General features: G+C 47.2%; 2 protein-coding genes across 6 annotated transcripts in view; both read left to right on the top strand.

The window, feature by feature from the left end:
• ptpn13 (protein tyrosine phosphatase non-receptor type 13) overlaps positions 1-18,176 on the top strand; it is a 64,682-nt gene extending 46,506 nt beyond the window's left edge. For 2 of the 4 annotated variants that reach the window (XM_060038105.1, XM_060038106.1), the window contains exons 20-48: positions 211-300; positions 442-549; positions 1,018-1,149; positions 1,843-2,378; positions 3,170-3,307; positions 4,235-4,328; positions 4,822-4,907; positions 5,063-5,246; positions 6,561-6,778; positions 6,982-7,080; positions 7,442-7,839; positions 8,309-8,465; positions 8,786-8,941; positions 9,366-9,537; positions 10,102-10,312; positions 10,705-10,793; positions 10,934-10,995; positions 11,891-12,046; positions 12,598-12,763; positions 12,944-13,018; positions 13,807-13,913; positions 14,252-14,307; positions 14,874-14,965; positions 15,536-15,684; positions 15,873-15,963; positions 16,180-16,517; positions 16,883-17,098; positions 17,356-17,418; positions 17,526-18,176. In XM_060038105.1, the coding sequence (XP_059894088.1) occupies positions 211-300; positions 442-549; positions 1,018-1,149; positions 1,843-2,378; positions 3,170-3,307; positions 4,235-4,328; positions 4,822-4,907; positions 5,063-5,246; positions 6,561-6,778; positions 6,982-7,080; positions 7,442-7,839; positions 8,309-8,465; positions 8,786-8,941; positions 9,366-9,537; positions 10,102-10,312; positions 10,705-10,793; positions 10,934-10,995; positions 11,891-12,046; positions 12,598-12,763; positions 12,944-13,018; positions 13,807-13,913; positions 14,252-14,307; positions 14,874-14,965; positions 15,536-15,684; positions 15,873-15,963; positions 16,180-16,517; positions 16,883-17,098; positions 17,356-17,418; positions 17,526-17,603 (4,517 nt within the window). In that variant the 3' untranslated portion in view covers positions 17,604-18,176. The remainder of the gene's footprint in view (positions 1-210; positions 301-441; positions 550-1,017; positions 1,150-1,842; positions 2,379-3,169; positions 3,308-4,234; positions 4,329-4,821; positions 4,908-5,062; positions 5,247-6,560; positions 6,779-6,981; positions 7,081-7,441; positions 7,840-8,308; positions 8,466-8,785; positions 8,942-9,365; positions 9,538-10,101; positions 10,313-10,704; positions 10,794-10,933; positions 10,996-11,890; positions 12,047-12,597; positions 12,764-12,943; positions 13,019-13,806; positions 13,914-14,251; positions 14,308-14,873; positions 14,966-15,535; positions 15,685-15,872; positions 15,964-16,179; positions 16,518-16,882; positions 17,099-17,355; positions 17,419-17,525) is intronic. The other 2 variants (XM_060038107.1, XM_060038108.1) reach the window with 2 other exon arrangements.
• A 736-nt stretch (positions 18,177-18,912) lies between these two features.
• sdad1 (SDA1 domain containing 1) lies at positions 18,913-27,669 on the top strand. Of its 2 annotated transcripts, none has more exons than XM_060038190.1 (22): positions 18,913-19,128; positions 19,256-19,360; positions 19,469-19,567; positions 19,876-19,986; positions 21,158-21,229; positions 21,315-21,415; positions 21,734-21,791; positions 21,938-22,012; positions 22,125-22,226; positions 22,348-22,417; positions 22,524-22,627; positions 23,194-23,251; positions 23,565-23,623; positions 23,713-23,789; positions 24,059-24,156; positions 24,245-24,321; positions 24,578-24,713; positions 24,841-24,932; positions 25,467-25,663; positions 26,100-26,184; positions 27,081-27,242; positions 27,489-27,669. In XM_060038190.1, the coding sequence occupies exons 1-22, from the start codon at positions 19,039-19,041 to the stop codon at positions 27,534-27,536; spliced, it is 2,076 nt and encodes a 691-aa protein (XP_059894173.1). In that variant the 5' UTR covers positions 18,913-19,038; the 3' UTR covers positions 27,537-27,669. The 2 variants fall into 2 exon arrangements, with proteins under 2 accessions (XP_059894173.1, XP_059894171.1); XM_060038188.1 differs by having other exon boundaries at positions 24,838-24,932.
• Positions 27,670-27,748: the final 79 nt, after the last annotated feature.

Below are 27,748 nucleotides of genomic sequence, written 5' to 3'. Positions count from 1 at the left end.
TGCCTGGGGCCCTCAGTAAATAATTCAGCTTTTTGTTCCTCCCCAAGTCAACCGACACCAGCTAGCTTGTGTCGTGTGAGGAGATGATACTGTCGTGGTTTGCACATTTTGCAATAGATTCATTGGAGCGCTGTCCTCTCCTAGATCCAATATATATATTCATTTCTTCTTACTTGGTGTTTTATGTCTGTAATATCCTTCTTCACACAGAACCCCTCAAGAAAAAGCTCAATGCCCTGCCATCGCCCGAGAGAGAGATCAAAACCGTCAACCTGAAGAAAGACGTTAAATACGGCCTGGGTAAATCCTCATGCTTATAGTTTGAAGAGAGCTCTAGCAGCGTGTAGCCACTCTTGATGTCGTCCACACCACCTCTGGTTGTTGTTGTTGTTGACCTTGTTGTTGTTTGAACATGTGTGTGTTTGTGTGTGTTTTGTGTAGGCTTCCAGATCACGGGGGGAGAGGACTCTGGTCGGATGGACCTGGGGACCATCGTCAGCGCCATCACCCCAGGAGGCCCGGCGGACCTCAACAGCTGCCTCAAACCCGGTACCTAGCTCTCAGACTGTGATCTAATGTTGGATTCATTTGGACTGGATTAAGTGCATGCAGCAGAGACACTCAAATCTAATGTGACCTACAAGTGAGACTTAGTACAATCACAACGGGAGAAGCGAAAAAGAAGGGTCGCGCAACCAAATGTTAACAGCAGCAGCCTAAATCAGAAACCGAGGTTGTGTTTTTGATGTATTGTCTTTGATGTACTGATGTACTGTTTACTTCTCAGAGGAACACAGACGTTATCCTTCTAAATTCAGCTTAAGAGATAACTGAAACAAACGGCTCTACTCGCTACTATTTATCGCCCCACCATCAACTTAGCAGTCATATTAACTAAAGTGTGTGTGTGTGTGTGTGTGTGTGTGTGTGTGTGTGTGTGTGTGTGTGTGTGTGTGTGTGTGTGTGTGTGTGTGTGTGTGTGTGTGTGTGTGTGTGTGTGTGTGTGTGTGTGTCCAGGCGACCGGCTGCTCTCGGTGAACAACGTGAGCCTGGAGGGCCTCCCGCACGCCGCCGCCGTGGAGGTCCTGCAGAGCGCCCCTGATGACATCACGCTGGTGGTGTCCCAGCCCAAGGAGAGCCTCTACCAAGGTACAGCGGCCGGGGGGGGGGGGGGGGGGCAGCCGGCTGTGGGTACACGGGTAGAGAGTGTCCCTGGGTCCTGAGGGATTCAGTCCTCAGTTGAATGCCAAAACCCTTTTGGTTTGTTTTTGTTTCCATCATTTGGAATAATGCCGTAGCTTCCAAACGTGAACACAGCGATCGTATTACTTCCTTCAAATTCCTGCCGTTTAAAAATAACATTCCTTTTCAATATGATTCTTAAATTCCAGTACAAACGTTCAAAATAATAGTGAAACCACCAGGGTATCATCGTTAAATAGGTCACAATAAAGGTGTACATGTACGCATTATACATACACTATCATCCTTATTCCAAGCTATTCTAATACAGCAGCCTCCGTTCTGTCAAATAAGCCTGTTTTATCAATGTTACAAACCTTAACCTTTAACAAATGAAACACATGAACCATCTCTTATCCTCACTTCGTATGTCGGAGCAGAATCCATCTTCTACTGGTTCCTAGTTAACTTTTTATTCATTTAGTCACTAAATGCTTTTATACAAAACTACTTTCAGTGAATCAGATACAGTCGTTCAGGTCAGGGTTCCTTAGGTAGGGGTTAGACAGGCCGGTTGGTGGTCTCTAGCCCCTACACTATCCTGCCCCCCTTTACAATACCACCACTATTATCTTAATATTCTATATTTATTTTCTCCAGGAACACCCTTGGCCTATGGTGCATACCAGGCCGCGCCATCGGTCAAAGTTCCTTCCTCCCTCCAGAGGCAGACACTTGACCTCGACTCTTCCTCGGAGGAACTCGCGGGCGCAGAAAGCCCCCGGGCCCATCCCCGCTCCCACGCCGCTGCCCCCCACGCGCCCACCCCTCCTCCGTCCTCCGCCTCCCCTCTCCGCCACAACACCAGCTGGAGCTCCCAGGACTCCAGGGCCAGCAGCAGCAACGCCAGCCACTTCCCCGCGAAGCCCACCACCACGCCCAACGGAATCCTCCAGAAGCTGGTGAAGCTGGAGGCGGAGGGGAGCGTCGCCCTCGACCCATCGAGTCCCAACCAGCAGGGCACAGCAGAAGCCGGGCCCGTGGTCCCGGAGGCACTGCCGCCCGCCCTCCCGCCGAAAACCAGGAAGGCCAAAGTCCCGGAGGCGCCCAAGGTGACGGAAACCTCGGACTGGGGGGACTCGGACATGGACGAGGACACCTGCTCTAGTGGTCCCGAGAAACGGGGGCTGGGAAAGGTGTGTTCCCCGCGTGTCTGCTGAGAGTCGTTTGTTTCGAGCTCACTCGCTTGCCTCGAGACAATGCACCTTGTGTGTCCGTTCTGGAATCGAATAGATAAGCGAGTATCGCGCACGGTCGCAGCAGGTTGGAGAAACCGTAGGTACCTCCGTCTGAGTGGGAAGGAGCGTTTACGTCACCCTCGGAGTTCTGAACTTACTGAACCGTCTGAATGTCGGGCTTGGTTCAAGATGGTGTCAAATAAAAGATTTCTTGTGTTTTACGTTGTTTACTGTTAATTCGACCGATAGTTCATATTATTTACAATCACCATCGTAGACCAAATAAACCCAAACTGTTTTTGACTTTATTTTGCAGAATAATATATTTTACTGCTTCCGACGGCTCCCATCTGCGTCGGTGCGTGAACGCTTTATAGTGTTCCCACTTCCCCGATTTCTCCCACATGGCGGGAACACAAATTTCTATCTGTTGCATAAATACACTATACATACACATGTATAGTGTATTTGCAAGATGACGATAATATTCTACAACTCTTAATCACATGCGCTCAATCATCTCTCCGATGCTTGACCTGACTACCGTGACGTACATGTGCTTGTCATTGCATTTCCGATGCCAATACAAGTGACCCCCCCCCCCCCCCCCCCCCCCCCCCCCCCCAAACTGCAGCAGTACAGTACAGTACTGCGTGCTGCATGCTAACCCTCCCCCCCTTTCTTCCCACGTCTCTCCCTCTGCATGTCCCTGCCTGTGACGTGGTTTCCCCTGTTCTGTGTGTTCGCAGGACGCGTACGGCAGTGCAGAGCACTTAAGTGGTAAAGGCCCAGGGGTCAGTAGTCTCCTCCCGGGAGATCTATTTGACGTTGAGCTGTCCAAACAGGACAGCGGCCTGGGCATAAGTGTCACGGTACTGTTCGGCAAGGTTTTTCACCCTCTTCGTTTTTTCCTCCCACCCCTTCCCTTCCTCTCTCACTGTTTTGACTGTCGTGCCGTGCTGCTGCTGCTGCTGCTGCTGCTGCATGGTTGGCTCTCTATTGGCTCTCTCTCGGCTCTCTATTGGCTCTCTATCGGCTCTTTATCGGCTGGTGCACCTGGTGTGAGGCGGGGCTTAGTGTCAGGGTGTGGGGGGCTTTCTGTGTCTGTTTTCTGAATCTTACTCTCTTGTGCATGTTTTTTTTTTTTTTGGTGATGGGGGGGGGATGGATTTACCGAGAAATAGACAGTTGTTTTTGAAGAGGTGGTCCTCGGGTGTTGAACCGTTGCTGTGTTTATCACGTACACATGTGGATTTGATTATATTGACTCGGAGAGCCGAGGTTCTCAAACAAGGGTACTTATCAATAATACAATTGTAATTTTTAGCGATAATATAATCATTATAGTAACCATTTCTTCCAGCCATTTTTATTACCTTTTTTAACCTTATGAGCACTAGCTAGAAGATGCATGTGAATAGCTAGGGGAGGCAATTTAGAGAAACCAGCCAGAGGAAGCTAGATTCTGAAAGTATCCAACCGAATAGAGGAAGGGGAAGACCCATGCACAATGAGTACAGGGCAAGAGTGCGCACAGGTAGCTGGGTAGTTAGGTAGGTAGACAGGTAGGTCAGCCATCCGATGATTTTATTCTGGGGCAGTGGATGTTTAGGTTGCTGTCGGCATGTAAAGAGAATTTCAACAAATAGGCCAAAGTGCTTGTAAAAGACACCGTCTACCCTAGCTTTAACCTCAGTCATCGCGTCGCATCACAGTCATTCAGGTTGCCCCCGCCCCCTCCCCAGCCCAATAAAATACAACCGTATATACTGTGCTCCCTTTGATTGGCCTAAACTCTGTCTGTCTCCTCTTAGGGCGGGGTCAACACGACTGTCCGTCACGGGGGAATCTATATTAAAGCCATCATACCGAATGGAGCCGCGGAGATGGATGGCAGAATACAGAAAGGTATGGACAAGAGTAGTGTTGTATAAAATCATCAAAATATACTAGAATATGATGGTTTGATTAAATACGTCAAGGTAAAGCATGTGTATATTTACATCATACACAATATATACTATACAAATAAAGAGCGAGAGAAAAAGTCAATAAGATACAATGTCCATTTCACCTAAATGTATCCTAATATAAATCCCATATAGCCATCCAATCAGGTTATTGCTTATAAAACGGTGCCGGTGGTTAAATTCCATAAAATGCAGAGGCGGACTATAGAAAGTTGGCATCATAAATAAAAACTGCTTGAGCTTATATCAAATGCCATAACCATCTTTTTAGATGTGAAATAGCGGTATTTGTAAATGACTTGATTTCAATATTGTTTCTCTGATTGATCATGCAACCATATGGTACATGAATATAGGGTTTTTCGTCTGTATTGTCTATGTGTTGTGTGTATGGTTGCCTGATGGTCATGGTGTTTCCTCTACCTGACCAGGTGACCGCGTGGTGGCGGTGAACGGTAGAAGCTTGGAGGGGGCCACGCACGCCGAGGCAGTAGAGGCCCTCAGAGACACCAAGAAGGTTAGACGCACGCACGCACGCATATTTATGTCCATAGAATATGCATCACTGTACCCCACCAATAGACCGCGAACCAGGGTTTTTCTTTCTGACTACACTTCAGCTGGACATGCATTGACTGCATTAATCTTTCTGTTGTTTATTGCACGTCTCAGAGCGTGCACTTGCTGCTGGAGAAGGGCCAGCCGCCGACGGACAGCGTGCACGCCCCTCTCACGCCACGCTGCACGCCCCCCAAAGTCCGCGACCGCGCCCCGCCCAAGACCGCCCCGCCCAAGACCGCCCCGCCCAAGACCCCCCCGCCCAAGACCCCCCCGCCGTACGGCTTCGTCACCGACGGTAAGACCAGCGGGGCGAGGAACAATGCATCACGTTACATCACGTTATGGAGCTTTCGCTTTTAGGCAAAGTGGCTCAGATGTTAGTCCACTCAACCCTCAAGAATAAATCATGCGAGGAGAAGAATGAATCTAATGTGCAGACAGCTTCAAGTGCTACATTATAGAGAAAAATTAGAAATGTATTTATTTATTTTAATTTAAATTTTCAGATGAGAACACATGAGGTTTCAGTGCGAGGGTTTCTGCTGTCCTGATGTCAGGGGGGGCTTGTTCCACCATGGCAGAGCCAGGACAGCCAACACTCTGTTGAGCTGGCCACCTCGTAGTGAGGGAGTGGCGGACGCTTGGCAAGACTCAACACGGAGGGAACCAGTGGTTGGGTTGTGTTGGATGCTGCTAGTCGTCACTTTTGATCATATGTTTTGGGTCTTTATGGTTCTGGAGTCGCTCTGGATAAACGAGGTCGCAAATTGAGTAAAGGTCAATCTGAATCTGACTGTTTTAAATTGTTTGCATGAAGATAAGGTTTATCGATAAGTGTTACATTTCCTAATGAGAAGGTATGAGAGCCATAACTATGCTTGTTTCTTTTTAAATACGGATAATAATTTGTTCATTGTTTATTCGAAGGTCCTGAGTAAGGAGTACATGTCTAATTAATTTACTTTCTTACTTTAAGTTAGCTAATTTTTTGAGCTATTGGGTGTTTGACAGGGCTTTCTCATCTTAATTTTTTTAATAAACAGAATTTAACATCATTGTTTGTGATACTGATATCTCCATAGATCCAGATCTTGGATGAATACCATTACTTCTATCAACTCTTCTATTCTTACTTACATTCCAGATTTCAGCTCTAACCCTAGCATGCAGTATGCTTGTTGAGCACTGTCTACTAGTTAGGACCTTTCACAGCTTGAACCTCTCTCTGCCACAACTCACTGCAGCCTGGGTGAACTGCTACTTACGCCACACAGGGCAGACTGAAAATAATTCGGGGGCAAAAATGTCTACAAACTTCGCCCCCAAAAAACCTGTTCCATAAAGTGGATAAACCACAGACCGGGTGTTCCCGTTATTTCTATGCGCTGACCCACCTGTGGGGCCTATTTTGGCTCCACAGAGACCACCAAATATTAGCTGCAGTAAAATAAGCCTTCCATTCTCATCCCCAGCGACAAAGGGAGACAATGAACAGGTATATTGTTCATCCGTACAGTAACCCTCTGTCATGAATAACTCCTCCGCATGCAGTACGCCGACGGCTGAACGCTCAACCCCTGGCTCCTCGTGCCTCTCTCTCTCTCCCCAGACAACGTGTTCGACGTGTGCCTGCTGAAGAACACCTCGGGCCTGGGCTTCAGCTTCAGCCGCGAGGACCGCGTCCCGGGCGAGACCCCCGGCGCCTCCAGCATGGTCCGGGTCAAGAAGCTGTTCCCCGGGCAACCGGCGGCGGAGAGCGGCCGGGTCAACGTGGGCGACGTCATCCTGCGCGTCAACAAGACCTCCCTCAAGGGGCTCTCCCAGCATGTACGTCGCGCGTAGTCCCGCCCCCCACAGGAAGTGGTGGCGCTCTGTTCTGATTGGTCAAATCGTTTGCAGTGCTTGATTGCGCGTGTGTGTGTGTGTGTGTGTGTGTGTGTGTGTGTGTGTGTGTGTGTGTGTGTGTGTGTGTGTGTGTGTGTGTGTGTGTGTGTGTGTGTGTGTGTGTGTGTGTGTGTGTGTGTGTGTAGGAGGTGATCTCTGCTCTGCGGGGGGCCGGCCAGGAGGTGGTGTTACACCTCTGCAGGCCTGAACCTGGCCTTCTCCCGGACATGGACGCCTCCATCTTGGTAGGCATCCACAGTGCATCTCTCGTGTGTTTACCTGCAGAGGCTTTACCTTCACAACCCCTCGCTCTATATTCAGCACAGTAGTAGCACACGCAGGGCTTTCAAGGCTCTAGCGTTGCTTTCCATAAAGACGTCCACAATTTATTTACATCGATTAATTCACTTATTCCAACTGATATACTGATTCTATACTATTTACTTTTCATCTAACATAGTACATTTTTTTATGAAATGATATTGTTAAGAGCCGTTCAAACAGTTAGCATTATGACTGCTAGTATTAGTAGTACCACTTTTGAGTGTGTTTGTGTGTGTGTTCCCGATTCAACCCCCCTCTCTCTCTCTCTCTCTCTGGTCCCAGACCCCCAAACCCTCCCCCCGCAAGGAGCTGTCAGTCCCCAGGCCCCAGCCCAGCCCCAGACTGGCCCGGACGTCCTCCCCCAGCCAGGGGGAGCCCTCGGGGGGGCTGGGCCCCGTGCAGGAGGCCCTGGAGCGGCTCCTGCAGCACAAGAACCCCGGGCGGCGCAACAGCTACAGCGACAGCACGGAGGAGGGCGGGGACGAGGAGGAGGAGGAGGCCTTCAGCCCCGAGCGCAGCCGGCTGGAGGGCTGGGACAACAGCATCTACAAGACCCCCAGCGGTACCCTGGGGGGGGGCAGGGGCCGCTTCGAGGGCCCCGGGCCCCTGGATGACAGCACCCACTCGGCCTTCTACTCCCCGAACCTGTCCATGGAGCGGTCCAGTCTGTCCAGCCGCAGGTAGGTGTGTGTGTGTGTGTGTGTGTGTGTGTGTGTGTGTGTGTGTGTGTGTGTGTGTGTGTGTGTGTGTGTGTGTGTGTGTGTGTGTGTGTGTGTGTGTGTGTGTGTGTGTGTTGGGATAAACTTCATGTCTTTGACTTCACTTCATTGGCTTGTTTAATGTATCTATTATATTTCTGTATAGAGCTGCTGAAAAGTAATTGAATGAAACATATATTTTTTAAAACAATTCAACCTGTTACAGTTCAAGTTTGTATGAAGAAATATATTTTAGCCCATTCGCAAGCGATGATGCTTATCTGATAATTCATTGCTGCTATTTTAATAGAGATGATCCCATACTATTTTGGAATGTGAATTCATGAACAAAACGTATGATCAGTTGGCTGAGGTTGGTCTAGTAATCTACGCTCATGGATTATGAAGTGATAAAAGAAGATCTTTTTTCACTTTCTGCTTTTCTGACCAGGGTTCACTCCCCTCTGTCCGCTGAGCTGGAGTCTCCCACCCAGCCCATGATGTCCTCCCCCACGTCCCCCAGCCCCGACCCCCTGCCTCCCCCGCTCCCCTTACCCCTCAACCTCACCATACCCGGGAACGGACAGGACATGGACGACCTGGTCCCGGTAAGAACAAGACTGAGTGCGCCCGCCTTCCAGGAAAGGAATAAATATGAAGTTAATAGGTTTTAAGGCTCTTTTTGTATTTCAAAAGTATGTTGAGATTAGAACACACTTTGTTGAAATGCTTTTAATACTTCTGAAATTTAACTCATGGATGAAAACTAGTTTTTACCCGGTTTTCTTTTCTTTTCTTTTTTGATTGTGCATCTCCGCGGCTCCATTTGGTATGATGGCTTTAATATAGTTTGTTTTGTCCTAAAGCGACTTCATTTACTCTTTATTATGACCTCCTTACCGGTGATGGTACTCCATGTTTTCTCTAGGAGGTGGAGCTGAAGGTGTCCCTGGTGAAGTCGGAGAAGGGCAGCCTGGGCTTCACCCTGACCAAGGGCAACGACCAGGGCTGCTACATCCACGACATCATCCAGGACCCGGCCAGAGGGGACGGACGGCTGCGATCTGGAGACCGCATGATCACCGTAATGACACACAAACACTCACTCACTCACTCACTCACTCACTCACTCACTCACTCACTCACTCACTCACTCACTCACTCACTCACTCACAGGTTAGCTCCTTAAATGCCCTTTTTGAATATTCAAAATTCTATTCTTATCACCCGTTTCCCTTAACCAGTTCTCTTACCTTCTTTTTTTTTAAGTTATTGTTATGACTTTTACTTGTTGTAGACAGCCAAAGTCGCCTTGGTGTATTTTCGTATATATGTCCTTTTTAGGACCAGGTTTAGGCCCCCAGTCCTCTTGCTCAAGGACACCGAGTGTAGAAACGGGCATCGAACCCACTACCCCTTTTCAAGTGCCTAGACAGTCCACTGTGGTCGGTTCCCCTCCTGTGAACCCATGAGTCCTCTGACGCGCTGAAACCCTCTGGGGGCTCCAGGTGAACAACACGGACGTGTCCAGCATGGGCCACACGGAGGTGGTGAACCTGGTGCGGGCCGCCCCGGCCGTGGTGGACCTGACGGTGGGCCGCGTCCTGGAGGCCCCCAAGGGCCCCGTCGAGGCCCACCTGCTCCCCGACATCTGCTTCAGCGGCGACACGGAGACACTCGGTAGGGGACCGCTTGACCTCCCTTTGAAAACATGTGTCATGGGGTTGTCATTAACGAATGTTTTTAACTTGCAAAAGAGTTGGTGTAAAAAAACAAACAAATGCAAAGATATTGAAAGATTTCCTTTGGATGTGTTTTGGATATCTTTTTGCTTTGTGAAGGACTTCCCTAAAATGACTCAATGTTCCACGAATTGCACAGCCGCCAGACTTCATTTGAAGAAGAACCAATGCTCCTTTACTATAGATACTTCACTAACCCATGAAGTTCCTCATTCCGCGACCGGTTGGTCGTGTTTACCCCAGCGCGATGCTAATCAGTCGGCCGGCCACCATGGGAAAATGGATGGATGTTATGTGGGCGACGGCTTAAGGTTTCGTTTTTCACAGGGCTGGCGTCTTTTTTTCTTTACGCGCCTACAATATTTCCGAGTCATTACTTGTGTCGCCCTTGAAACCATTTTGCGACGTCGTCGAAACGCGGCGCGAATCCCCGGGAAGAGGTCGGTGAGTCTCTTCCAGGCCGTCTTCCCTGGTCCGACGTCTGCGTCCCCTCTTCTCCCAGGCCTGGTGCTGGACGGGGGCTGCGACAGCCCGTACGGCGTGCTGTTCGTCAAGGAGCTGCTGCCGGGCTCCCTGGCCGCGTCGGAGGGCAGCCTGCGGCCCCTGGACCTGGTGCACTACATCAACGGGGCCCCCGTGCAGGAGCTGACGCTGAGCGAGAGCCGCCGACTGATGGAGCTGAAGCCCAGCGAGCTCACGCTGAAGGCCACCAGGTGAGGCCCTCCCTCTGGCCCACAGAGAGGGGGACAGGCTGGAGACGCCCACTGATCCATTTATTTGAGTAAAAAATAAAAATAAATGTGCACCTCCAATTTAACTATATATATTTTTTTCTTTTTTTTCTTTCTTTTTTTTTTCTTTATTTAAAAAAAAAAAACTTAACTTTCATCAACGTTTTTCTCTGCATACATTTTTCTACTTTGACTATGTTTTTTGTGCTTCTTACATCTCATACTTCTTTACATTTGATACTCTATAATGCTTTGGCTGTGCTCGTAGCTTTGCACTTTAGTTTTTGCTGACGTTGTTGTTCTGGAGCCAGATCTGTAGAGTAGATTGAGTCGTGGTCATGTGTTGAACGCTGGCTCTGTTCTCCGTCTTAAAGGGATGGGAAGGCGGTTACTCCTGGGCTTCAGAAAAGCGTTTCGTTTCTCAACAACAACGTGAGCGCCAACGTCTCAAACAGCATGAATGGTATGTTGAAATAGGGAAATGAAAACTGAATATATTGCACATTATATTATAACTGTTCTGATGTACTTCTTTAAAAAGATTTCCTGTTGATGATGCAGTTATTTTACAAAAAAAAAAATAATTGGTTATATTTTCAAAAGGTTTTCTGCAAGGGAGTGACCATAGCGAAGAAGACTGCCTGTCAACACTTTGTCCGATAGAGGTAAATGCAAACTCAAATTTTCCAATGTTTTCTGGGGCCAATGTTGTTGAATGTATTTGTAGCATGCAGTGTATATTGCACTAAATTGATTGGCCTTATTTATAGGGCTGGGTATTGCCAGGTACCTCACAATTCAATTCAATTCAGATTCTTCAGGTCCTGATTCGATTCAATTTCGATTTGATATTGATCCAATCGCTTCGATATCGACTCAATAATATGTGCAGATGACAAAAATACCTAAATATTATTTAGAATTAACCATTTCCAAAATGAATTATCCATTTCATTGTGCTTTAATTATCTACAAGGGCATACAACATTGTATAGTATTGTTCCTGAGCTAAACTTGCAGCATAAAATTAATAATCATAAAATGGACAAATGTAAAAGTGCATGTAAATTTAGGCATACTCGGTTCTAGATCACAATGACTAGACTTGTGATCTAGAACACACAAACACTTTTCTTTTCTTTTTTGAAATAATCTATTCAAAAAAATTCTGAATCGAGAACAAATAAATTGCAGTGCATTGATGAATCGATATTTTTACCCATCCCTACTTATTTACATAATTTATGTTTACCTGAGCATTTACAGGAATGCACTTTTTTCTAATCACTTCTAATCATTAAAATTGTATTTTAATGGATTTCTGCAATACCTAAAGCCTTCTTGAATAAAACACAATTGTAAATCTTGAAGTGCTCATAATGTCTTCTATTACTGATCTATAATTTAACAGTACCGCTTTATCTGTAAAAAATTATTAGAATACTTTTAAAGCGTTTCAGTTTATGTTCTTTGGCCTGATCTATAACATTTGGCTGTCAATTCTTTCCTCGGTCTGATAAGTGTCGGAGCACCATGAACACGGGTTCTGCTCTGTTCCAGGAGGAGATCACCAGGCTGCAGTTGGACAAGCCGCCAGAAGGGGGCCTGGGCTTCTCCGTGATTGGAGGGGAGAGGGGCATCTTCGTTAAGTCCGTGACCCCGGGGGGCTTGGCCGACGCCTCGACCAAGCTCCGGGTGGGAGACCGCCTGCTACGGGTAGGTCACGTTCACGTGGCAGACTATGGGCGGAGGGATTAGCTGGCGTGCTGGCACTGGGTTGGCGCAGGGTAATGTAGCGGCTCCTGGTCGAAGGGTCCCGGGTACGATCCCCCCCCGTCCACAACATGGCTGCAGACCTACGGATGCCTGCCAGACCCCACCGTTCTCCTTAACACCATGAGACTGAGTTTACTCCTCGATCCCGTTGGATGAAGCCTCTACTAAATGACTCCACTGCTACCGTTCGCCATGGTTTCTCTATGATGTCAGGGTTTCGGCGGGTCCATAAAAGGTTTAAATTGTAGGCCTTAAAACCTCTTAAAATGTATTCAATACGATTTGACAGGTCTTAAGATGTATTGGATTATGAAGTTATTACCAAGAAGTCTGAATAACTTCAGTCTCGCCTTTTAAATTTGTTAATATAAAAAAATGGACGGCTGGAAGCGAAAAATGGACGCTTCCCAAGCAGCCTTACTATACCGTGCCACATAGATGGCCCCGGTGGGGATCGAGCCCCCGAGCCTCACCCTGTGCGGTGTCCCCAGGTGAACGAGGAGCTGATGACGGGCGTGTCCCACACCAAGGCGGTGACCACCATCCGCCGGGCCAAGGGCCTGGTGCAGCTGGTAGTGAGCCGGCCCCCGGACCACCACCCCAGCCCCTACCTCAGCTACCTGCCCATCACCTCGGACAAGTGCAACGGCAACGCAGGTAGGTGGGGGGGGACCCGCAGCCCCAACCCATACAGCAGTGGGCTGCGTGGTAGAGCTGCGGGACTGACCCTGGACCCTATCTGGACTGGGATGCACAAGAGTATGAATAGTCGTGGCATTTACCGTCAGGGATTGATGCATGTATAAATGTAGAACAGTACTTTGTTTGTTCTTTTAGATGTGAGTGAAGACAGTGGAGTCAAGACCAAGATGGGTACCCCGCGGGACGGCCTTCCTTCCATACCCCCAATAGGTAGAGCTACCGTACTGTACTGAACCACCTGGTACTAACCCCCCCACTGTCCTAGCTACTGAACCACCTGGTACCACCCCCCCCACTGTCCTAGCTACTGAACCACCTGGTACTACCCCCCCTACTGTCCTAGCTACTGAACCACCTGGTACTACCCCCCCTACTGTCCTAGCTACTGAACCACCTGGTACTACCCCCCCCACTGTCCTAGCTACTGAACCACCTGGTACTACCCCCCCCACTGTCCTAGCTACTGAACCACCTGGTACTACCCCCCCTACTGTCCTAGCTTCAGTACTGTACTGAACCACCTGGTACTAATAACTATTGACTTATTCTTCATTTGTGTACATGAAACTCTTCCGGATTGCCACTTAAAAGAAAAACAAAACCCTCAATGAACTTATTTTTTATGAAAAGTGACATAAGTGCTATAGATGGATCGTGGTTTTAATAGGCATAGTGTAATCTGTAAACATGGACTCAAACCGCCCTCTATTGGTTAAACACATGCTATTACATGAGTTACCTGTTATTGACGGCTTTTGGTCACCAGGTAACGTCAATAAAACATTCGGCCGTCACCACCCTCCCCCCCCCCGCCCTCCTAGATCTGAGCAGAAGCCTGTCGTGCCATATAGCCCCGCCCCTTCATGAATACAGATCCACCAGCCATGAGAGAGCATGAGTCACATGAGTCAGTAGGCGGGGTCGTGGCTCACTCCGGCCGGGGTTTGGTTCCCCCTTGACGTCCCCCCCGGTCCCCAGCACTCTGCTCCCGTCCACAGACTACGACCAGGGCGGCGCCGGGGGCCGGAGGGGCAGCGAGCAGACCACCGAGCTGTCGGAGGACACGGACTGCGACGGCTCCTCTCTACCTGAGGACTCACCTGAGGTGCGCGTAGCACAGACGTCGGTGCGCTGCTGCCATGGTGCTGCCGAGTCCGTGTCCACCCGTCGTTTCTCAAAGGCCTTTGTGTTTACAGTCGTTACAATGAGCCTGTGCTTACAATGCCAAACTCAGCTTCTCATTTTCATTTAACCACACACACACACACACACACACACACACACACACACACACACACACACACACACACCCAACACGCCCAGTAGTCCATACTTCCACAGCGGATGAAGTTCCCCCTCATCTATAGTTTATTGTTGTGGCCGTTTTGGGTGTTTCGAAATGTGACGCCAAACTGAACTGGGCTTCTTTGCGGCGTGTTACAGGGCTCCCGGAAAGTGGACTGGAAAGAGGAGAGTGTGGATGACCTGATGAACGAGAAGTAAGAAGATTTGCTATTTTCTAACCATTACATTTGGTGGTTGAACAATAAGGCTGATAAAAAGGTGCCGTAAGCGATGCCGTCGTTTAGTTCCTGTCCACTTTTGCAGTTTGCACTCCCCTCCCTCCTTCCTACCTCAACACACTTTCCCAACGATTGTATGCCAAACCGATATAAATGTTGTTCTTACATGACTCCTTTCTCTTTTTACTGCCGGCTTTCTTTTTCCTATTCATTTCCTTCAGGTCTTTTGGTTTTGCTTACCATGTTTGATTGTGTGAGCTCTTCCTGGCAGCACTTGAACCTCCCAAGTCGCTTTGCCTGTTCGCTAATTGTCAGTCCACACTGAAATCGCCTCTTTGTGGAGTGCTCTCTCCTGATTGGATAAAGTAGCCATGGGATACCAGAAAACAAATGATGTGTTTACTGCAGAGTGAAGGCACTGCAAGACCAATGTTACTGACCGAACACTGTAGCGGCCATGGCTGTCAGAACATAGTCGTTCAACTCTTATTTAACATAAATACAGCCCCCTTGACCGTGCTGTGTGTTGTCGTTGCCCCCAGCTACCTGCAGATGAGCGCGGGGCAGCCCGAGGAAGACGCCATCACGTGGGGCAGTGACGAGCTTCCCATGGAAGACATGAGCAGGCCGGACGGTGAGCGCTACGCGTTGATTGGTTATCACATGTTCAATCAGGGTTATCAGAAGAACGAGGACCAATCAGAAATGAGTTGGGCCTGTTCTCAAGAAGCGGCTTATAGGTTGATTGTTGTATCGTCTCTATTGGCTCACAGGGGTAAACTGCTAAACATACGGAGGATATGGGTTCAGCAAGTGGCCGATGGTTAGCAGCTTCTGTTTGAGTTAACGGAATGATTCAGTTTGCCGATCTTTTTTTCCGCTGGATCAGTTTGTAGGGTACTGTGAATAAAGATGTTTTCTCGATTCTGTAGGTCCGTTTGAATAAATGGGGTGTTATAACCTCTGTAGTACTATAAGTAATTGATAGGGGTTCATGGTTTGGATTTAGATAACTTAAGTGGTAGTGGGGGGGAAAGTGCTTCTGTTACAATTAAAAAAGAACAGATTTGGCAAATGCTACAACCTTTTCAGTGGCTTCTCTCACTATACACCCCACATAAAAAAAGTACTGTCCGATATATTACAACATCAGCCAGCGCTTGTCCCGTACGTTGACCCCCTCCCCCCACCGTGTCCCCCTCAGACGGGCCCATCATCAGCGAGGACCAGCTGACCTCGCTGCCCCTGGTCAAGGTGGTCCCAGACGGTCAGTACACGGGGACCCATCTCAACGCCGTGGTCCGCATGATGAGGGGGCTGCTGGAGCAGAAGGTCCCCCTGCAGGAGTTTGAGGTACTGGTCACTCATCCGTATATTCATCCCCCATTCACCTCCATTAGATGGTGGTGGTGGTGGTGGTGGTGGTGGTGGTGGTGGTGGTGGTGGTGGTGGTGGTGGTGGTGGTGGTGGTGGTGGAGGTGGTGGTGGTGGTGGTGGTGATGGTTGACAGAGATGACATTTGTCTTCTGTTTCCATCCCAGAATCTCCAGAACCTTCAGCCGCTGGACGACTGTTTGATAGGTCAAACCAAGGAGAACAAGAAGAAGAATCGCTACAAGAACATTGTTCCATGTGAGGCCCTTTGAGTTAAACCTTGGTTGGAAAATATTATAATAATATAAATTATTGTCAATAAATATTATCAGTTATGGAATTCTGCTTGTTTTTATATAACTTTAAACCAATATTTTAATTGTTATAGTGATGTGTATTTATTTATTTTACATTTGAGCTTTTGTAGAATGTATACGTGAAACATGATCATTTTGATTGATCTTTTGTCTCCAGTCGATTCGACGCGAGTGACCCTGGGCCAGGATGGCGGCTACATCAACGCCAACTTCATCACCATGGCGGTGAAGGACGAGAGCTACCCGTTCATCGCCTGCCAGGGCCCCCTGCCCACCACGCTGGGGGACTTCTGGCAGATGGTGTGGGAGCAGAAGGCCAACGTCATCGCCATGATGACCCAGGAGGTGGAGGGCGGCAAGGTCAAGTGCCAGCGCTACTGGCCCGACACGCCCGGCACCTCGGAGATGGTGGACGAGAGGCTACAGGTCACGCTGGTGAAGGACCAGTACCTGGAGAACTTTGTCATCCGCTTCATCGAGGTCAAGGACATGCAGGTGCGCTCGTGAACCCCCCCCCATGAGCACTGATGTACTCGGGACTCTCCTACTTTCTCACTATATTCCTTAAGGCGTAGTTGTGGTTAGACGTTGACGCAACGCAATGACCACGCACTCGCTTCGACCGAAGCGTGAACCTGTTTTGGTTCTGTGTTGGGTTGACGTCGGAGGACCGATCACAGCCCCTGCTGCTGCGGCGCCTCGACGCAAGGGAAACGTATTTGGGAGGCCCATGTCAGGCCCTTACGGGGGACACAAGGAGGGTCCACAAGGACGCAATGGGTCCGTAAACCCCTTTTGCGTTGTGTCGACGACGTACAACCACAACTAAGCCTGAATCCTTTGTGGCCCTTTCTCCCCAGACCAACGAGATCCAGCGGGTCACCCACCTGAACTACACGGGCTGGCCCGACCACGGCACGCCCTCGCAGCCCTCCCACCTGCTCACCTTCATCTCCTACATGAGGCACATCCACCAGTCGGGCCCCGTCATCACGCACTGCAGCGCGGGCATCGGCCGCTCGGGGACCCTGATCTGCATCGACGTGGTGCTGGGGCTCATCAGCAAGGACACCGACGTAAGGCACAGGCTGGTGTTCTGGTGTTCTGGGGGTTGTTAAAACATCGCTCAAATTGACATTTTCCAAACTTTTATCTCTGCAGAACAGTTTGACTTAAAGAGAACAACCCTGTGCTGATTTAAGAAATGAGGCTTGTTTTTGTTCTTCAGACAAAAGGCGTGGTTGCAGTGAAATATTTTCCACTGCATGTTCAACTGTTTTTGCGGTTAATGTGCTCTGAAAGATGACTCGCTAACAAACGATTTGTCTTTCAGTTTGACATTTCAGACGTTGTGAGGAACATGAGGCTTCAACGACAGGGAATGGTCCAAACCGAGGTGACCGTTCAACCCGTTTTACGGATGACACCCAGTGTGCACATATATAATACCGTTAATGCTCCCAACTCTCCCTGCTCATCACTGCTCTTCTCTCTCCTCTACAGGAACAATATATTTTCTGCTATCAGGTGATTTTATACGTGCTCAGATGTCTTCAAGCTGAGGAGAAGCTCTCAGGATAGCATGGAGACCTTCTACCTGCCACACCTTGTACAGAACATTCTTTCGCCCCCCCTACCCCGTTTCCTGCGAGAAAGCAAAGACACAAATACGGGGGACGGTTGACATAGGCAGATATGGCCAAAACTACAGTGGAACATTTTTAATGCATTCGTTTAGGTTAGCGTAAATCCCAGAGTCAAATCTATATTTGTATGTCTTCTTACCCGGCTGCTACTTCCTCCTCGATGCATTCATGAGAACGGATGATTGTATGTTTTTATCTTTTTATTGTCACCCTTAAGAGAACAGCAATGTTTTCTTACCGGAATACTTGGATATTATGAAATAGTTATGAAAGCGATGAATGAATACATATTTTATGTGGAACAAAATTATACTTTTGTGCATTTTTAATCTTATTTGATGCTGGAATTTGCCTTGACAGAATACTACGACAGTATTTGCTTTGTAAATCTTATTATACAGTAATTGCCGACTGCCTGCGGTGATGATATTAAATGTGTACATATTCATCTCATGAAAATTAAACTGTGGATAGGTTTTGAATGTAATTTTATAAAGGGTTGATAATTTACATGTGTCCATGTCATTGCAGTGCTCAGTTTACACATACAGTATGTAGGCCTATGTTTATCCTATAACAAGATATTTATTGAGATAACTTACTACTACTAACTAACTAAAATATTTATGCACACAGCTGTACAGGGTTGGTAACAAATTAGTTATGAACAATGAGCTGCCTACCATGAAATATGTATTACTCATTTTGACATTCCTTGCCCTAAACTAAATATAAGCCAAATAACTAGGTGACCCGGTATAATGAATTATATGTAGAAAAGATCAACTTCAAACTAATAGGAGTCATTAAAATAATCGTATGAGTGGGGGAACTAAACCACCAGTAGTTTTCCAAGAGCTGAATACATTTTTTGGACCGATGAATCAGATGACCGTGTCTCAGGTTCTAATCTCTCCCTGGAAAACGCCTCAGATCTTTAATCAGCCATAGTCAAATTAGCTGTGCATACTTTATTATTGGACGGTTTATAATTGTGGAAGTTGTTTAAATTGCCAAAATGTATGGCTGATTGCAAATCAGAACACACCACATCCTCATTTAATGAGGAAAGTAGGATATGAACTTGTTGAATAGCTCCCATGACTAGGTAATAATAGAAGTATGAATCAGAATATCATCATTCAGAACACAATATCACGTCTGTTTGTTGTAGTTGCTCGGCCTATATGCAGGGGGCGCAATTCAATTGGATGACTAAAATAATGACTTCCTTCTACCCTTTCGGCTTACCGTAGTCAGCAGTGCTTCCCAAAACAATATGGTGGACTCCATAAACGCCACGCGTAATATTTAATAAATTGTTTTCATCACTCATTCTCGTTAGATTATACTGGAAATTATAATTAAACATGTCAGGGCGACAAGGAAACAAGCTGCCCAACAATTTACCGCAGTTGCAGAACCTCATAAAGAGGGATCCTGGATCATACATAGAAGAGGTAAGTCTTGCCAGACATGCCTGTTTATTAAATCAACACGATGTTCTCTTAACTCCGATCGCCCTATACAATTATACGTTTTGTCATCACACTGCATTTTAATTGATATTGGACCTGTATCCCTCAGTTCCTCCAACAATATCGCCACTACCAGTCCAATGTGCAGATATTTAAACTACAGCCAGACAAGCCCAACAAGGAGCTGGCGGACCTCGCCATGTTCCTGGCTCAGGTGAGTTCTGTCCCACTTCAACATCACTGGATCAATTATATTAATATCCCCGTCGTACTGTCTTCGCTCTACTGCACGGATAAAGAGAGTGTGTCGTGGTTCCTTCAGGTCGGACACTGCTATGTGGAGCATCTGTCTGCGTTCCCCCAGGAGCTGACCGGTCTGCTACTGGGGCATCACACTGTCCTGGATTCAGATTTGCGAATGGTAAGAAATCGTAATCAGGCCACAACCTAGCGCAGTGGCCCCAAAACTCTACCCGTGGCAATGAACCATCAGTCACCTCGTATGTTCAAGACATCTATGAGGCTTTTTTTCCTCTATAAAAGTGCCTTTTTGTCAAAAGGCAATTTTATAAGTGCACTTTTATTATACTTTTTTTTTATAGAAAATACTGTACTTTTGAGGCTGAGAGGAACATTCTTGGACTCAATATAACCTAATTAAGTTGATGTTACACTACAGTTTGCTAATGTCGAATGTGTTCTGCTTGTGACGTTTTTTTCTCTGTGTAGACGTTTTGCAAGGCCCTGATTCTCCTGAGGAACAAGGACCTGATCAACCCAACAGGCCTCCTGGAGCTCTTCTTTGAGCTGCTGCGTTGCCACGACAAACTCCTGAGGAAGGTGAGGATATCCAGCGGAATAACAACTCAGACAAACCTTTCCCAAAAAACCTTGATCCTAGATGGAAACCCAGGTTGGAAAGGATCCTGGTTTGTGGCCACAAGGTGTACTGCCCGCATGGTTGACTCCCTAGCTAGTTCTGTCACAAGCCCCTCTAGTTTCTAATAGTCATGGAAGAAGAGCTGATGGACCGTTTTCTTCAGTCAGCACATAGCGACAGCTGTTTGTGTTCACTGTCTCGAACAAAGAGAGAGACATTGAGATAAGGTAAACAAACAGTGGTGCTTGTCTCTAGATTGTTGTTGGTGCTAGGAATGAACCCAAGTTCCAGGGCAACTCGATTTGTACTCAAAGTCAATCAGTTGGAATCCATTAGATGTTCTGTCCTGTAAGAATAAAAATGCTTTACTATTATTGTATACAGTCCAAAAGCAGACGTTTTAAAACATATTTTAAACACAGCACCTGAATAGGACTATAATTGTTGGACCTACCTTATCTCCAGGTCTGTGATTATGCTTTCCGTGTTGACCCCGAATATAAGCAAGTTGTTTACCCCCTGTCTTAAAGCGGTTTGGTCTTATATTCGGGGTCTAGACTTTGAAACGTCAATAAATACATCCCATTCTACCAAGTCCAACTGGTACTCTGCTCCTTCCCTTTCCTAAGTGCTGGGCCGTAAAAGTTGGCGCATTTTGAGAGAAAGTGTTTTTGTTGGCCCTGTTGTGGTGCTTGAGCAAGTTTTCAGGAGATTGACACAACTTGTCGTTCTCCCGAGACCTTGCTCGCACTCCGCTACAGTGACATACATTAGTAGACCGCTAATTGCCGTCCCTGTATACTTGGCTTCCACACACTTCCTTTCCTACAAACCCTTGGATCCCGTGGGCTTAGCTGAGGTTATTTTCCCGACGTGCCTGTCTGGCTGGTGCACTCAGCCCTCCACGTCATTCTCCTCTCTGGAAGTGGACGGACAGTAGAGATCCTGGATGTTCTCATCCTCATGAGACTGTTTTAGTTATCATGATTTTCAAATAAATGGTATTCATTATAAAAAAAAATAATTTGATCTTAGGGAAGAAAATGAACAAAAACAAGTCTTAGAAAAGTCTTTTTTTGGGGGAACGATATGGTATCTGTTTGTTAATTCAGTGTGTTGCTCTCCGTACAGACGCTGTACACACACATTGTTGCCGATATCAAGAACATCAATTCAAAGCATAAGAACAACAAGGTCAACACGGTAAGTCCGCTGCTGTGTGGTTTTATTTGAGTGTGGTTTTTATCCGAGCAACGTAACCCAACCCGTGTTGTTTTCCGTGTTCCAGACTTTACAGAACTTTATGTACACCATGCTGAGAGACAGCAACCCCATCGCAGCCAAGATCTCGCTGGACGTCATGGTTGAGCTCTACAAGAGGAACATTTGGTGAGTTTCTTGTTTTCATGTCCTGAGGACTAATTCAATTAAAATAACTAAATAACTATTATCCAGCAGTAGACTACAATTTCCAGGTAATTACAATTTAATAGAAATATTTCGTTATGGCATACATTTTCCAATATATTTTTGCTGGATTGATTAAGCACACCTGCTGCTTAGCCTATTTTTCCCATTACATGTCCAATGTATAAACCGTGCAGTAAAAAGATTCAGCACTCCCTCAATTTGTGTTATGGTTGTGGTGGTGTATTGTAGTCGGAAGAGGCATTAATCAGTAGGTTTTGTTTCGTTCCTTTGTCGCAGGAATGATGCAAAAACGGTCAACGTCATCACAACGGCGTGTTTCTCCAAAGTGACAAAGGTATGCGTGGAGCCGGATACACTGCTGTAATCTAAAGTAAAGACAAACCAATACATGGGTCTGTGTGTGAAGAGCGGAGGGAGGTTTGTGATTGTGGTGTTTGATCTGTCTGCTCCACCCCCCCCCCCCCCCCCCCTTCCACTCAGATCTGCGTCGCCGGCATGAAATTCTTCCTCGGCAAAGACGAGGACGAGAAAAAGGACAGTGACTCAGAGTCCGAGGTGCGTACGGGATCCCGAGTTCTCGCGGGTTTCAAAATGTAAACGGGCTCCAAACCGTTTTGTTTGCCTTGGTCCTTGTTATCTAACCAACGCGTGCGCTGCGCCCTCTCAGGACGACGGGCCCTCGGCCAGAGACCTGTTGGTGCGGTACTCCACGGGAAAGAAGAGCACCAAGAGCAAGAAGAAGCTGGAGAAGGCCATGAAAGTCCTCAAGGTACGGTGAACCAAACGCACCCTCGTGGCAGGGGAGTCGCGGTCAACGCTCTCTGTTCTGAATCACGATTATCTAAGAAATAGAATCACCGTTTATGTTTTCAATGCCCTTTGTCACGCAGAAACACAAGAAAAAGAAGGTGGTGGAGGTCTTCAACTTCTCGGCCATTCACCTCATCCACGACCCACAAGGTGGGGTTCATTCACACTCGCTTGCGGTCGTGTCACTGCCCCGCCCTGGGCTCCCATCGCGGCGCTGACCTGACCTCTGCATGCGTCTCTCTGCGTCTGTCTGTAGATTTCTCTGAGAAGCTCCTGAAGCAGCTGGAAGACAGTAAGGAGCGCTTCGAGGTGAAGATCATGATGATGGACCTCGTGTCCAGACTGGTTGGGATCCACGAGGTGAGGAGGATGCACATGCATACATACTCGCTCAGGGGCGCCGGCGGGCAAGATACGGCCTCATTTAATAAACTGGTATATCAAAGGAACTTTTGCTCAATGTAATTCCCAAAACAACTTGATTCGCGCTAGAAGCCACACTAGGCAAATAGGCCCCAAATAATTCAGAAGAAAGTTAGACTGCTAGATTCCACTTTCCCTCATCCCTTTCAAAGAGCAGAAAAACGGATACAGATGTCAAGGGAAACGCAACGTGCCTTTTGAGGTTAAAACTGAATATAATATTCAACGTCACAGGGAATTTTATGTATTCAAGCATATTTGGATTCGTTTTTTTTCTGAAGAAGCATTTGGTCGAATGTGGCACGCAACCTAAAATAATTTTTACACCCCTGTACTACGTGTTCTCCTAATGGTTTACATTTTGCATGCGATTCTGCCAAATTGTCAACTGTGTGTCATCATTTCTCGGTAATTACTCGGTAGTACCCTCTCTCAGACTTCCACATTTGCTGGTTTTGCGCTGTCCGCGATGACGTAATGCTAACTCTCTCTTCCTTCTCCAGCTCTTCCTGTTCAACTTCTACCCCTTCATCCAGCGTTTCATCCAGCCCCATCAGAGAGGTTAAAGCACACTTTTTATTAACCTTATTCCACTTTGTACTCACTACCCTCGCTACCCTTATCAGCAGATATCTGAACTAGAAGGATTCTCAAGAATAAAACATGCCAACAAGTCAATCCATCCTGGGAATCTTTCTTTATTGTTATTATTTGGCCCTCCCTCCTTCTGACCATGATATAGCCTTACTGGAGCTGCAGCTCAACCACTGTAGGCTGCTAGCCCGTTGCAGAGTGCAGGTTCCACGGAGTTCTTCTCTCTGTGGCTCCCTGGTTCTCCAGTACTAACATGAGAACGATCTCCTCCCTTCTCTAGAGGTGACGAAGGTTCTCCTCTGTGCTGCGCAGTCGTCCCACCAGCTGGTTCCACCAGAGGTACGTCAATCAATCTAACACATGGTACACCCTGACAAGTACTTCAAATATAATAGAGCAGACGTTCTAACACACTTTATTCTCTGCAGATCATTGAACCCCTGATCATGACCATCGCCAACAACTTTGTGACGGACAGGAACTCTGGGGAGGTGATGACAGTCGGGTAAGTTCTGGTCCCTCATTGGCCCTCAGTAAAAAAATATTTGATTCATTTTTGGTCTGTGGTTTGGCTTGGAACATTTGGATTGCCGTACAAGAGGGAAGTATTTCCATGCACATATTTTTCTGTAGTTTGGGGTTTTCTGTTCTGCTTTATTTCTTTGAAAAGCACTTAGTAAACCTTATTTAAAAAAAAGTGCAATACATCCAGGTTCTTAGCATTTTGTTAACATTCTTATTCCCATCATTAAGAAGCGTGTATTTGTCCCGTAGGATGAACGCCATCAGAGAGGTCGCGGCGCGCTGTCCTCTGGCCATCAACGAGGAGCTGCTGAGAGACCTGGCCCTGTACAAGACCCACAAGGACAAGAGTGAGTCGGGGACCACGCCGCTCACTGTGAGCCCCGTCACCACACCAGGGGGCTGTCGATAACGTGTGTGGGGTTGTGTGTTCCTTAGACGTCATGATGTCCGCCAGGGGTCTCATCCAGCTCTTCAGGAACCTCGGGCCCGCCATGCTCCACAAGAGAGACAGGGTGAGGCTTTAAATGTCTTTAGGAAAATCGGTATCTGCTCCGCTCTCACTTAAATTGAATATTAATACATTTGAATCAAATGATCAGCAACATCAAACCCTGTTCTTCACATGCTGATTTTAAAAGCCATGATTCTTCTGGATTCTTCCGATGTCCCATGGGGTGTCTCCCCGGTCCATGTAACCTTCCACGCCCACGTGTCACAGTAGATGCGTGCGGACCCTCCCTCTGACTGCCTCTTCTGCGGCTCCCCTAGGGGCGACCCACTGAGCTGTCCACGGAGGCCCGGATCCTGAGCTACGGGGAGACGGAGGCCAAGGACCACATCCCTGGAGCCGAGGTGCTGGAGGTGGAGGAGAGCCAGGAGGGAGAGGGGGCGGAGAAGGGAGACGGTGAGGCCCTGCGTGGTTACTGCGCTGGTTATATTGGGCTTTTCTCTTTACTTGGATTATTTCTCCATTTTCTGGCATTGAGTACTTCAGTATGTTTCCTCTGATTTTATATTTAACCCTTCAGCAGACGGCTGGGAAGAAGCCAGTATCAGTGACGGTGATGAAGACGGCGAATGGGTTGACGTCCACCACTCCTCTGATGAAGAAACGAGTACCATCGTAAGGAGGAGGTCTTTATGGGAGAGGGTGTCTGGGTGTTGTGTGGCTGTCCCAGCACACTGGGTCAATGTATTCATTTCAGACCGGTCGGATAACGATAAAGTGTTTTGTGAATCCAAGGTGAGAAATGTGGCGTCAGTACAGGACCGTAAAGAGCTTCAAAGATAGATTTACACCATTTTTGTAAGGGGAAATATTCTGCCACCAGGTGTGAGTGGGATTAGCCGTTACAAGACGTATTGGAAAACCTGCCTCTTCTGACATCACAAGTGGGCGTCTCCAACGAGATGTGTGCTGGGTAGATCAGTCTTACCAGCCTACCCAGTGGACCGTAGCAAACTGTGCTCATCTATCCAGCCCACATCTCGGTGGACACACCTAGATATAACACCTGGTGGTATAATATGTCACCTTTTTTAAAGTTTCTTTCGCGCGGCATTTTCGACAAATGCCCCACAAAGCCCATCTCGTAATGACCTCCTCAGAGCTTGCGTCTCACTGTGTGTGTGTGTGTGTCTGTCCGTCCGTCCCCAGGCGGAGAAGCTGCTGGCCATCCCAGTGGAGGAGCGACAGGCCAAGGCGGCCGAGGTCAGCGCCTCCCGTCTGCTCACCCAGGACGACTTCAAGAAGATCCGCCTCGCCCAGATGGCCAAGGAGGTGAACAACGCCCCCGGCAAGGGCGGCCAGAAGAGGAAGAACGTGGACCTGGACGCCGAGGAGGGCGGCGGCAGGTGGGCGGGACGTTAAGACGACCTTACTAAAGCGCTTCAATCCCTATATTGGCTTATTTCAATGTTTTACCTTTATACAAACAGGATCTCTATTCATGTATTTCTCTCCTATTGGTATCTTTATTCATCCCCCTTGGGGATGAATAAAGATACCAATACAAGACAGTAATCTAATCTAGCAATGTAATCTAAATGTCAATATGTAATCAATTTGGTTGTAACATTAGGTGAATTGGTTGTAACATTAGCAGACAAAAATTTAAATATCAATTTAACAAAGACAATTACTACACAGTAATGATGCAAATCTGAATTAAATTGAGTAATACAATTGATGTATTTACTATAGTGTATGTATGATATAAAAATACAGTGCACAACTGCTGCTCTCTCCAACCCTGATATCTGATGAAAGGGGAATGTTATGCATTTTCAGAGGGGAGCTTCTGAGTTTGAAGAATATCGAGCTGCTGCACAAAAAACCCAAGTCAGACAAGGAAACAAGACTTGCTACCGCAAAGGTAAGAAATTGTATTTTATCCTATAATTCGTTTTTTACTATTTAAATCACACAAAGATCTAGAAAATGGTGTATATATAGATCAAACTTTTTCTAGTTCCACTACATCCAAAATTGAATTGAATCCCTAATCATGGGCCTAATTCACCTAGCAGTAATCTTGGTTCTAAACACTAGCTGGGTGGAGGGGGAACCGAATGGGTAAATCCTCCTTCAGTCCCCCCACCCGGCAAGCTTTTAGAAACAAGATGGCCGCTAGGTGAATACAATAAATTCCAACCTGGTCTCACAGGAATCCGTGAAATGACAAATAACTCTAAATCCGTGGACACATCACGGAAACACGCCGATATCCGTGATGTGGCCACGGAATTCGCTCCAATGCAAGTTAATGACGCTGATGTTCCGTGGCTCACACACGGATCCCCTTTTCAACGAGCGAGTCGACCACGGGGGCTTAACTCAAAACCCGGGGTGGTCTCACTGAAACACTTAAATTGTCCTTGTTGTGTCCACGGAGGTTGCTCCAATGCAAGTATATGACAATGACAATGATACACACAGATTCCCGTTTCAATCTGTGTGTGTGCTCCCGTTTCAATCTGTGTGTGCGCCACATTTGACCACAGTGAGGGCTTAACTCAAAATCCGTCGTGGTCTGACGGAATCACTTAAATTGTCCGTGATGTGGCTACGGAATTTGCTCCAATGCAAGTAAATGACACTGTTATTCCGTGGCTCACACACGGATATCGGCGTGTTTCCGTGATGTGGCCACGGATTTCGAGTTAAGCGTCCGACCGTAGTCATTTCACGGATTCCTGTGAGACCATGTTGATAAATTCACTCAATAAAAAATGGTGTTTTTATTACGTATTTATTTTCTTCTCCCAACAGGCAGGACGGTCGGAGAGGAAGGACTTTGCGAAGAAGCACAGCAAGCTGAACCCGTTCGCCAGCACCAGCAACAAGGAGAAGAAGAGGAACAAGAACTTCATGATGATGCGCCACAGCGAGAACGTCCGGACCAAGAGCAAGCGGTCCTTCAGGGACAAGCAGGTAAGCCTCCGCAACGCCTCAGTCTGGGGTTCAGTCCCCCAGCTAGCGTGCTTCAGCAAGTCGCCCCAAACCCCACCTTCACCTGGTCATGGTGAATGTACAGTTGGTTTGGTATTTGAATGATAAATGTACAGTAGGTTGGGTATTTGAATGATAAATGTACAGTAGGTTGGGTATTTGAGTGATTTGAAGTGTTTTTGTGGCTCGTCACTGATATATGTTGGGTGTTTTCTATTTCTCTCCTAGATTGCTTTGAGAGACGCCCTCATCAAAAAGAAGAAGCAGTACAAGTAACGTGTCCAGAGATGAGCACGATATTAGGACTTGTATTTACTGTGTTGATGTGTTTTCTCAATATTGTCTATTCCTTTGCCCAGTCGAGTATTTTTCAATCCTCCCTGAATTAAACATTTTGATGGTTCCTTAATTTGAGTTTGTGTTTTACTGTGATTTTGTCTTTATGAATTATGTTATTGAAACACGCACCATGATAATGACAAAAGTTT

Source organism: Gadus macrocephalus, chromosome 19, assembly GCF_031168955.1.
Source record: "Gadus macrocephalus chromosome 19, ASM3116895v1".
NCBI lineage: Eukaryota > Metazoa > Chordata > Actinopteri > Gadiformes > Gadidae > Gadus > Gadus macrocephalus.
This window is presented reverse-complemented; position numbering and strand designations above follow the sequence as displayed.